Here is a 12,799-nt window from a genome sequence, read left to right as displayed (position 1 = left end):
TGGTGTCCCCCATTGACATACCTTGATTCGGAAGCGTGTAAAACAATCTCTGACCTTCTGTTCCCAGACAATGAAGGAGAAGTGCCTTTTTGCATGCTTCCGGCCATTCATCTCCTGATGCACTAAGAACCAGCATGTAGTTACTGAACATTTTCAGCCACATTTCAAATGGTATAGCAGGTTTACCCGGACAAGGCAGAAATAGTGGAGGAAAAGGAGTAGCAGCAACAGCCATTGTGTATTTCATTGCCAATTTGTCAAGTTGTCAGATGATAAAATGAAAAGACTCAGTGCCCAAAAGTTAAAGACTTAATCCAAGAACTGAGAACATGAAACAATAAGTCCTCCGATACTTTTTTGTTTTTCTTAACAGTCTCCTCTATCCTTCTTCACTATCTCCACCTAGTGGCCAAAATACAGAACATCATAGAACTATAACTTACGATATTGGGGAAAACAAGGACAGAAAGGGATGACTTGCCGAACTAGTTCACTGTCTGCATCAACAGGCTAGAAAATCTTTGCATCCTGTCCATGGAAGGACCTATCAAAGCCATAAATCTAGGAAGGAAAAATGAAAAAACCCACAAAGGGAAGTCTCCCCTGAAAAGTGTCCAGAGAAGAAGTAGTTTTGTTACAAAAATTACAATTGCTGCTGAAAAGGGGACTCAATACACCACTGTCATAGGCATTTAGGAAACCATGTCTATTTTGAAGCGGATCAAGAAACTATCAAATGAAAGAGGGATTAACTTCTTGAAATCTAAATGTTTTGATTGGTCTTTGATTGGACGTCTGAAGCGGAGCTCTGCTAGCAGCGGTGTTATTTTTCATATTTTTTGCTTATTATCCTGAGATATCCTGTATTTATCCAACCTGAGGGGCACTGCTACAGTATATGCAAGCATATATAAACATGGCCAACAAGAAAGGGGGTCCGAAAGAACCAAAAACTAAAGCTACATCCAAGCTGAGGTTGGTAAGCCCTAGTTCAAGATATGGCTTTTCAGAGACTGACCTGGATCAGATGGGCAAAAGCCCAGACTCTTCGGGACCATGGTCCACCACATCATCTCAGGCTGAGAGCGAAATGGGGAGGGAATATACAAGCATGAGTGAAGTACTGGAAAAGGCCTTGCAGTCCATGGTTTCAATTACTCCACGCGAGCCGAGAACATTGGGGACACTGGCTACAATAGAGCCTGATGCCTCGCCTACAGTGCAAGAAAGCAGAATTGATCTGTCTGAACTGAAGGTGATGTTTGCTGAGCTTATGCAAGAGATAAAGAAAAGCGAGAAGGCAAATGAGATGGCAAGGGCAAAGGCAAATGAGAAGCTGTGACAGGAGCTGCGACAGGAGCGGCAACAGGATAATAAAAACTTGGAGAAATGCATATGGGTTCGCTTTGAGGCAGTCTTTAAAGATATGCTGGGTAAAATTGAAGAGCACATTCAGAAAACCTCAGTTAAACTGAACATGCTTGCTGATCAACTGGAGGATGTCAAGGAGACATTCACGACTCGGATTGAAACAGCCGAAAATCTAGCTCCCAGTGCTGAAGGAAAAGCAGCAACTGTCAGCTCCGAATGCAAAAAACTTGGAGACAGACTGGCTGCTTTGGAAGATGGAAGCAGAAGGAATAATGTCAGAATTGAAGGTCTGCCTGAGAATCGAGAAAGTCCAAACCCTGTGAAATTCGCAGCTGAACTATTTTCTAAAATAATTGGAGAGGACTTTAAAGCAGAATCTGAGATAGCAGCAGCTTATTGCGTACGCAGATCAAACACAGTTAGACCTAGATCTTTAATTATTCACTTTGAAAGATTATCATTTAAGCTAGAGGTGATGGCACTCCTCAAACACAAGCAAGAGATTATATATGAAAATAACCACATTCGTATCTTCCCTGATTTCTCTCCAGCAACAGCTACTAAACGCGCAGCCTTCTACAACATTAAATAGCGGTTACGGCAAGCCAATATCAAATACAGCCTCTTGTATCCTGCCAAACTGAAAGGGGAATTGCAGGGTCAATTCTATGCCTTCGCTAGCAAGGAAGAAGCAGAAAAGGAATTAAGAAAGCTGATCCCGGGACTATTCTGATACATAATAGTGAGTCATGGCCGTTAATGATATGGCAAGGATTAATAACCTACTGTTGGATTATCAATGGCCTGCTAAAGGGGTTAGATAATAAAAGTCTGCAAAGGTATACAGTCACTCGTGTGCCAATAATGAAAATAGAACAAATGTTTGTGAAAGGTCCTTTAACAGCATTATAGAGAAGTTGATAACTGTTCCAGCCTAAGGCTTTGCTTTTCCCAAGCTACCTTATGTATACCATAATGATGTCAGCGTTGGAGTTGTGTTATTACTGGGTGCAAGATGGGAAAACTGATATAAATGACTTTGCAAGCTATTTAAGTTATTATAAGTCTGTTATGCAGCAAGTCTACATATCCAGTACATACATTGGAATTGCTTGCTTCAAAGTGGACAGTTGTTTAAAAGTTCCATGATTATCCATATGGCAACACATTTTTGGTGGCAACAGACTATACCTGCTTACCTGAAAATTAAAATCTGCCAAGTCAGACACAACAGGATACTCTGTTAGCTGTTTTGTTAACCTTTTCATTTTGCATCAAGTATTATGATGGAAAAGAAAATCTAGATGTAGTCCAGTAGTGGCAGATTTTGGAAACAAAGTGATTCAGTTAAGCAGTTTACATTACACAATCTTCAAAATTCAGATGATGCCTTACAGAAATCTATCAGCTGATAACCATTATGGTTTTATGTCAGTGACACCACCTATTTCATACACCCATAGATTTTCCTTCTCTAAACCTAGTTGAGTCTTTGATGCTGTAACCATAGGTACCCCTAACATTTTTAAAGGGAAGGAACTGTATGATAGACACAGTAGTTCTGAATGCAGCAACAGAGAGCGGACATAATTATCTGTAAATTTGCTACACACAAAAAAGCTGGGAAATAATTGAATTGCAATTTGAAGGTCAGTTGTCTGACACTGCATTTAACGTATGAACAGAGAAAGCAGCTAGAATAAAAAAAAATTACTACTTTTTAGCAAACATCAAAACAGAGATCAGTTTATTAGCTTTTGTCACCAGAGAATCTGAAAACTACTTAACTGTCTCCATGATCATACAGAACAACTGGGATCTAAGTGCATCCTTGACTTGGTGTGATTCAGAGACTATTGTCCAAAAATGGTAGCTTATGTGGAAAAAAAACTATGGACACTCTACCAAATGTAGACTCTCTCAGAAGAGGTGGCACTTTTAGTGACTATTCAAACCACCAGACCTCTACAATTGCCTTGGATATCTTATACTTGGAAGCAGAATGGCAAAATATATTCCCTGTCAATACAGATAATTTTTCATAATATGCTGTTGCTATAGAAAAAAAAAATAAAGGCTAGTACTGTAGCAAATAGTCAGAACAGTGAAATGTGAAATTTGGTTACTTGTTGAAAAACATCCAGTATTACTATTACGCCATCATTTAACAAATCTGTCAACAGAATCTCTGATGCTAAAGTTGGGAAATGGTATAAATTCTGAGGGTAATAACAATATGACTTCTCATTTATTATTCTCTTATCTTTACATTTTATCTTTGTTAAAATCATTGTTCTATTTTTCTCTAGCATTTTTTACTATGATCTGACACATTTTTTTTCAGAAGCAAAGAATAAATACTTTTACTATGAAAAAGGTTAATCTAATGATGTAAGAAAGAAAATGTTTGTGGTCCATTCTATCAGTTCTCTACTACTCAATTAACAGCACACAGTCAAGAGGAATAAAATTCTTATGCATTCTGGTTTAAACCATCATACAACATGACCCTTTAAGGCCATTAGGCCATTGGGAATATGCCTATTATTTGAGTGCACCAAACCAGCAGAGATTAATCACTTCACTCTAAAGTACATACATTATTAATTAGTTTGGCTGAAGCCTTGTGCAAGGCCATTACATTCCTTAAATAAATTAACCTTGCCAAAAATTAGTGATTACCTTATTTAAAAAGCCTTTCAGGACACTGGCAGCCTTGACAGAGAGGGACCTTGGAATCCGAATAGGTTTCTCGAGAATAACTATTGAAAGAGAAAATATTATAACATTAATAAAGTATAATTTACTTGAATAATAAACCATTGAAAATGAATAACTCAATGACACTGAAAGAGATAAAATTCACATCTGCTGATTTTGACCAAAAATTAACAGGAAACGGGAATCAGTAAAACACAAGAGATTTGGACATTTTTGCATGAAAACTGGAATTCACATTACAGTACCTATATATATAAGAAAAAAATATATATTTTTGGGTTGCTTGGAGGAAACATGCAGCATGAGAAAGCAGAAAACAAAATAAGTGTAAGGAGTAAAAACAAAACAATGCATATAAACAAAACACTGAGTGTGATCTAATCCAGAGTACATTTCTTACTGCCACGGCTTAGTCTGTGCTAACATGGATACATTTGACAAATGATTTAAATATTTGCCTTCCACACTAGACTGTTCAGACTGTTTTCTGAAAGGTTATCTGTCAATCAAACACCAAGAACACTTATATCTTTCTATTTGGGCATGGGTCAAGAGTGCTGTTTGCTTACAGATACAACTCAAAGTAAACTGAACAAAGAAAAAAAAAACAGTTCATTTTATGGAAGCAGAAGATGAAGTACAATTACTTTCAAAGGTTACAAATAGGTATAAAGTTACCAAAGCCTTAGGGGAGTCCTACAAAAATAAATACAGAAAAATATCTCTGTGTTTCAAGAAGCAGTAACTGTCAGCTGATGCTGAGAAGTTAATAAGAGGTCATCCTGAGAGTAAAGATGAGATAACAAGGGACAAAACATAAGTCAGTTCCCAATCACACAACAACCAAACATCGGCAATTTTGAAAAGCTCTCTTTTTCCAATGCACACTGCTATGAAAGACCCAGCACTTTCAAATGTATACAGCTATCAAAACCACTCATCTTCATTGGTCAGGTGCTATATAAATAAAATGTTTTATTATTAATTTTATTATTATTGGTCAAAACTACTTTCAATGCGGATGAATTGTCAAAATGAATAGGAAAAAGGTGCATTTTCAAGTTTAAGTTAGTGTAGACTAGGTCTAAGATATTTTTTAACTTCTGTACATACGATGTAATGATTTTAACTGAATGAGACCATATCTTTCATGAATGAAGCGAGAATATACAGTATAGTGTATTATTATGACTGTAAAGGTCCTGCTGTAATGATATAATGATGTAATATGATATAACTTTTAGGAGTCAGTGGTCTTGACAAATTTTCTTTATCATAGTAATGACATGTTTCTAATTAAGTGTCTGTAACACATAAAGGAGGGAGTTTGAGAAAGACAACTGTACTGCCTTTAATAACTCCAACCTTAATGCAGAAGAAACATTTTTGCCACCGGTTATATTTAATGCGTACATATTGTGAAAAAAGGGAAAAACATCATCAAAATGCAAATACTTCAAGGTCCTAATATCAAGCATGTCCCATTTACTGAATAATATGTATTTTAGAGAGGGAGAAATTTGTTTTTGTCCTGTGGAGGAGCATCAACAATAGCACTTCAAGCAATGCTTAAATTTATTCAAGATTCTCAGTGACTTTTGAACCATATGATTTGTGATTTTTTCATGTGAAGTAGTAAACAATGACATGTAGATTACAGTGCATAAGAAAGAAAAGACATACAACCTTCTTTCAATAGAAAACTATTACAGTATAGCTTCAAAGCCGTATGGACTTTCAGTCCAAATTTTGGACATTTGCTGCCCAGCAAAAACAATGTAAATTAGGGTTAAATGTTGAAAGGAAAGTCTCAATAATAAGCAAAACAAAACATAGGAATAATGTTTTTAGATACAAAAACCAAACCTACTAACAATATCCTCAACCATTAAACTCTAATCCAAAGAAAATTAAGGCTAAATTAAACTAAAGGCTTTAACTAAACATTTTTTTTATATATTTGATTTTATTTACGAAAACCAGAACATGCTACTCAATCAAACATATACAGTAATAATACAAGAGATACAACCATTTACTTCAAAATGAGTATAAAGAAAACAATGGAAGAACAGAAATACAACAGAAAAACATGAGAAAAAAAATTACCATAAATGAGTCACACACCCAGCATATTTAATTTAAAATTAATGAGTATTTGTCATGTTTTAAAAATTTTTTGGGTCTATCATCTGAGAGAATTTTATTTTTGTCTGATTTGAGATAATACTGAGCATTGCTTATCCACTGAGTGAGGGGATGGAATTCTTATAGTTACTCTGCATGAAAGTAGTGTGGCATATGCTATTATAATCGATTTATCTCTATTCAGTTTAACCCTATTCAGGGGTACACCAAAAACCACCATTATTGGATTTGGAATGACTGTTAACACTAAGGCCGTCTGAGAGGTATATAAGAATTTTTGTCCAAAATGATGTTAGTTTAATCTATTCCAAAAATACTTTCAGGTTGGGTCTTACCCTATGTGCATTTTAGACAATTTTAACCATGATTAATAGTACTAGAGCATTGTATTGTGTTAGCCATTATGAATGTAGTGAAAAGTCAAGCAAAATGACACCTTTTATTGGCTAACTAAAAAGATTACAATATGCAAGCTTTCGAGGCAACTCAGGCCCCTTCTTCAGGCAAGATGACATCAACCATCACAACCATGATTAATGAAAGACCTTTATTTAAAAGTATAAAATGCTGGGCACACATAGAGCAAGGGCATATTCTATGTATGGGTTCCACTCCTTTTCTGAGACTGAAAGGTCTAGTTCCCATCAGTCAGCAAGATCTTTGAAATCATTTTTATACTGTTAAAATGCCGTCTGAGTGTTTATCAAGAATAACCTGTATGACCTCTTGGGATTATTATAGACATGAGATGTGAACGGTTGGGTAGAAATGTAAAAAGAAACCTAATATGCATTTAGGGAAAAAAGTGTGATGCCAGGGAGTTAAATCTGTTGTGTAATTGATTATAAGATGCAAATACGTTATCTCTGTAAAGATCTCTAAATGTGTTTTAATCCCTACTATTTGTCCATAGGTTAAAGACTGAATAGGTGTGCAAAGGTGGAAAAGGTGATTATTGTGTATAAATGAAACAAGTAACAACTTCTTTACTTTGAAATGTGCCCTACTTTGGTTTTATTATTTTAAGTAGTTGGTGGATGACTGAAGTTCTGGTAAATTGATGATAATTAGCATTGGTTAGAGCACAGAGCAGGTCATACAACAAAGATTTACAATAGGATTTGTTTTCCATTTCAAGCCTGACTGATATGAATTCATGAATTCCAACGATTTCCAAGATTTTATTGTTGGTATATTTGCTGCCCACTAATAAAACTAAAAGATAGGTAAAGCTACTGTATATCACCTTTTGCTTTAAATCTTTGTAGATTTGCTTTTTGATCAAATGTCTGTTTCAAATCTCAGAAAAATTATGCCATAACTTAGTTTAATTTCTTAAAGAATTATGTGCTTATGTATACAGAGATAATTAGGGGTCTGATATAAAGCACTATATCATCTGAATATAGTGATATTTGCTGTTCAAGTTATTCTCTTATAATCCCCTTTAGCTATGGTTTCTTCTGGAGATAAAGAGTCAAGGAAAATGATCAGAGTTTGTATTATTAATGAGGACTGAGGCTTCTGGTTCAGTATTAGGCAGTTTTATCCATGCAGATATACTACGGCCAAACCTAAATCTGTAGTAAAATAGATAATTTCATTCATCAAAGGCCTTTTCTGTATTCAATAATAAGATTTTTGACTTCATTTTGTTGGGAAGTATATTACATTAAACAGGAGCTGAAGGTCTGAGACTGAGTGCCTGCCTTCATAAAATCTAGTTTGGACTTACGATATGGCAGAAGGAAGGACTTTCTCAGTCCTAGCTAAGACTTTCACTAATATCTTAACATTATTCAGGAGTCAAACCAGTTTATATAATCCACATTGTAATAGGTCTTTATTTTCCTTAAAGAAACTATTAATCCTTGGCAGAATGTTTAATGTAGACTTTACTATGTTTAGCTTCTAAAAACATTAATAATAATGAAGCAAATTTAGATTAACATTTTTGCTAAATTTCAAATAGTTAGCCATTTGTGATCGTAGCTATCCCACTATGAAGTGAGTTTATGGCATTCTGTATTTATAGCAAATTCTTCTTCACTCAGAATATTAAACTGTGGTACTAAAAGTGCTTAGTTTGGGTCTCTTTGTTACACTGAGATGAACATATGGACTTATTATACTCCTTAAATGTGTCAGTTATCTCTGCAAGATGCCTGATTTTATTACAGTTGTATTAGTAATTTCTGTTATTGTATTGCAAACTTTCTGGTTGTGGATTGTTGAACTACAATCTTATAAGCATTCCCTCTGTGTTTTATTAATAATAATGTTGCAATTTAAAAATAAGTTGTTTAGCCATTCTTAGCCTATAAAGAACCTTTTAAGGAGATCTGGCATACTCATGATCTATTCTGGAAATCTCTGTAATTAGTTCTGATGTCTTCATAATCTCAAGTTTGTTTTTATGAGAGACATATGAAATAATTTGTCCACTTACAAAGTCTTCATTGTTTTCCAGGGTGTTCCTATAGAAACCTCTGAGGATACATTGGCCTAAAAAATAATTATTATGATTGGAAAAGAATGCTATAAAGTTTTCATCTTTGGGAGTTAAGATATCAGCTGTGGGTTAAGTGTGTTGAGCATTCTGATGCAAACTCCAAAATAATGAGAGCATAGTTAGATTTGAAAATATTGTCATACTTAAAAGGTTTGATAGGAAATAATTATCAATGAAGAAATAATCAGTTCTGGAATTACTATGATATACTGGTGAGAGGAAAAATCTCTACAACAAATTTTGTAATTATCTTTACAATTTTAGATGTTATAGATGCTGTTGTTGAGAACCTATCCAAGTCTGGATTTAAAATGCAATAAAAACTTCTAGCCATTATAATTTTATGAATGCACATAGCAAGAACCAGTGCAAGTACATTTGGCATAGATTCTCTTTCATCCATATTAGTTTCCTATATATTTGACAGAATTACCTTAGAGAATAATAAATTCACCACCACCACAATGCAAAAATCTTCAGAATCAAATACTACTTGCTGCAGGTGGGACTGTTTTACAGATTTAAATTCCTACACCTCTGGTTGTCTTATAACTGAAATTAAGGACTTGGCTGATCAAGTCTCTTTTCAGTTGAAACTGGTCATTAGTTGTTAGTAAGATATCCCGTAAAAACAATGTCTTGACTTTTAAGCCTGTGAGGTGGGAGAATACTTTTCTTTGCTTTAGGTTATGATTAAGAATTCTGACATGCCAAAAGATAGAGCACACTCAAACAGAAAAAATCCAGCTGGGGATAGCTGAAGTAAAGAGACAACTGAGATATCAGCAGTTAAAAGCCAACAGATCTTAGTAATTATACAATCCATGTGGAGAAAACCTTGGGTATGATTTAGGACCGTCAGCTGTAAAAGGGGGTTTAAGGGTTGTATTTACATATTTGAGAATGACATTTCAGAAGACAGTACCTTACATAGTGTGTTTATGTTTTATGTTCTGATTATACTATTTTTATAACATTATTTAAAAAAAGCTTAAATAAAAGTAATGTAATGCAGATGTATAAATAAGCATACACCTGTCTGATTTGGAGTTTTTCCTTATCCTGCAGTTTATTGACTCTAACTATTAAACCTTTCCCAATACTTTAGAAGAAAAATACTGTTACAGATTTCACTGGGTTGGGACTTACAAGTTTTTTTGGGTAGTCCTCCAATCCTGATGTTTTTCCTTCTGTATCTATTTGCAGACCCCACAATCTTATTAAGAATAATACTGCATTCAGATTCTAGGGCAGTTATTCTTTCATCAGCAGTAGACATCATTTGTTCTATTTACTCAAAGCAGTTTGAGAACATGTGCTTTACTTCTTTCAGTTGAACCTCATATAATTTGATTTTATTCTCCAATTTGCTCATTTGTGTCTCTTTGCACTTTCATCCATTTTTGTTAAATTTTCTTTTAAGATCATGTCAAACATTTGCTTGAACGTACCTCCACATCCTTTATATCCTGGTTTTGATTGTCTATTTCACTGTCTGTTCTATGTGTATTCCATTTATACCCACCAAGAGTTTCATAATCCATAGCGCTTATTCTCCGCCGTGCACCGACAGTGTTACAGGACTAGGTGTTGTTGAGGCTGCTGTAGTTTTGGAGGCGTTTATAATGGTTGCTGTTGGGAACAAGACCTCATCTAATTTTGGTTTACCTCTTGAAAATGTCACGTTTTTACTGCTAGCCTCATTTCCACCATCACTTCGGGCTGGACTGGATGTTTCATCAGAAGATCCTGGCTTATCGGGGCCTTAATCTGTGTACTCACCCTCAATCTGTAGCGTAAACATGAACGTGAGAACGTGCTTAAACTCTGGTAGATCTTTAAGTATTTTTTCACTTTCACTTTATTGTTCTTTTGGGCAGTTACACTTAAATTATGGATCTCTCGTTAAAAAAAAAAACACCACTGCCAGAGGAACATTACTTTAAGCATCTATCTCACACAATGGATGAGACAATCTAACTCTCAATCTATCTATCTAACTATGACCTTAAACAAAACTCAGTCTCAAAGCATGACAACTAAAAGCAAGAGAGTGCCTCAGCAAAGATGACAGAAATGATTCTAAAATATTACTCCTATAAACAGGTAAAACTGCACACCTGAATAGGACATGCACCCCAGCGTCATTTTAATAAAGCAGCCAAAGTGCTACAATCCACAAGTAGCCTAAAGCAGTTCATAAACTAACAAACTGATAGAAGAAGGGGCCTGAGTTGCCTCGAAAGTTTCCATATTGTAATCTTTTTAGTTAGCCAATAAAAGGTGTCATTTTGCTTGACTTCTCACTATATCCAGAATGGCTAACATGGCACAACACCCTAGTACTACAAACAAAAACAAAACGGATGAGGATCATTCCATATAACAAAAAAAACAAAAAAAAAAAAAAACACTTGGAATGGAGCTCCATTGAGATCCTGGCAATAAAATAAGCAACTTTTAGTGTCATTTAACACTAGAATTAACAGAGCCTACAAAAAAACTCGTAAATCCGTCCCACCTTAAATCGCTTCTTAAAATCGTTCACAGCTCTCCACCAGCGTCTTTTGTCATCTAAATGTGCTGATAAAAATCAGGCTGCAAGCAGCTGGCTATTCCATCCCCCCACCGACTTAGAACGTGCACAAACTTCTCCCAGCTCATGCCTTGATTGATTTTCTGGGAGTGAAGTGGAGTTTTAGAGTGGAAATAATAGATCGTTGTTTGGAACACATGCATTTCATGTCTGTTCCGTTTCTACAGTAATCTGTGTAAACACATTGTTAAAACAGAAACGTTTTTTATATTCTACTAGTAGATGACAAAATGTAGTTATAAACTATATAATGTATGAAGCCTGAAGTATCACACACTTTCACAAAAGGTACAAATCTAACACAGCAATTGCGCTTTTATTCAAAAATATAACTGCAGAAACAAAAAGCCGCCTTAACATGCGACATTGACACCTGTTGATTATGACTGCCTCCGTGGCTCAATGGAATCAGCTGCCCCCTGGGAATCAAATGGTTGTGAGTTTGATCCTGCACCACTCCGTTTTGGGAAGTAAACTGCTCTTAGTCTTACTATTTTAGAATAAAAAGGGAACATCTAAAATAGGCATTGGGGAAAGAGGAGCCCTAGGAGGTCTGTGAGCAGAGACTACCCGACAGTCAGGGCAAGAACTATTCGATATCCCTGCCACTATTCAGGCAATTGAACCACTTTAAGATGTGCTCCCTAGTCTTTTCAACGCCCAGATGCCCAAGACGTGCGTGTGAGCCTTTGACAATACTATTTCCCTACATTCATCCGGGACAACCAACGGTTCAATCAGACCGCCCCCAACGTGATCGGCGATCACCCGATAAAGGAAGCCGCGTCCACATAAAGAGTCATTGGAAGCATAAGCCTGGTTAAATGCAAACTCTAATGAGCTGTTGACTTGCTGCAAGTGCACTAAATATGCCTGCTCACTACCCAATGCCTCTGGGAGGGCCGAGGCAGCAGCTGCCTCCACAGAGGAAGAAGTACCGGGCAGTCAATTGAGAAAATCCAAGGAGTCTCCCTCACTGGAGAGATCAGGCTCAATTTCCAGGTCAACTCTTCTAGCCACCAGCCCCCCAGTTAAGACCCCCAACAGCTCCTGGGACAGTCGGCGCCAGCGCTTTGAAATTGGCCAAGACCTTAGGAAATAGGGTATTGCTCTTCCCTAGCAGCAAGGGCCAAGGGCAGAAATCACATTTGGCAGTCCGGACATTAAAGTTTTGTCCCTTATATTTCAAAGGAAGCAACACAGACTTGTAGTCCTTAGCATCATCATGAATACAGCATATGCTCACTCGCTCTGTACCAGAGAAGGGAGTCTCCCTCAGCCAGTGGCTCACACAGAGGTCACTATCCAAGTCCAACAAGGCGGGGATCTACCGGCCAGCCAACACAACAGACACCCTGAAATTGTCTTTCTTCAGAGACTTATAGGAGACCTGGGAGCAAAACACCTCAGCAAATCCGACTTCCATGGACTGAACATAGTAGAGGTGACAT

General features: G+C 36.3%; 1 protein-coding gene across 8 annotated transcripts in view; it reads right to left on the bottom strand.

Moving 5' to 3' along the window:
- Window positions 1-12,799, bottom strand: part of LOC120531052 (protein kinase C zeta type) — a 677,641-nt gene that overhangs the window by 167,435 nt on the left and 497,407 nt on the right. For all 8 annotated transcript variants that reach the window (XM_039756040.1, XM_039756039.1, XM_039756044.1 and 5 more), the window contains one exon: window positions 4,054-4,133. In XM_039756040.1, the coding sequence (XP_039611974.1) occupies window positions 4,054-4,133 (80 nt within the window). The remainder of the gene's footprint in view (window positions 1-4,053; window positions 4,134-12,799) is intronic.

Source organism: Polypterus senegalus, chromosome 6 (genome assembly GCF_016835505.1).
Source record: "Polypterus senegalus isolate Bchr_013 chromosome 6, ASM1683550v1, whole genome shotgun sequence".
In the NCBI taxonomy this organism is placed as follows: domain Eukaryota; kingdom Metazoa; phylum Chordata; class Cladistia; order Polypteriformes; family Polypteridae; genus Polypterus; species Polypterus senegalus.
This window is presented reverse-complemented; position numbering and strand designations above follow the sequence as displayed.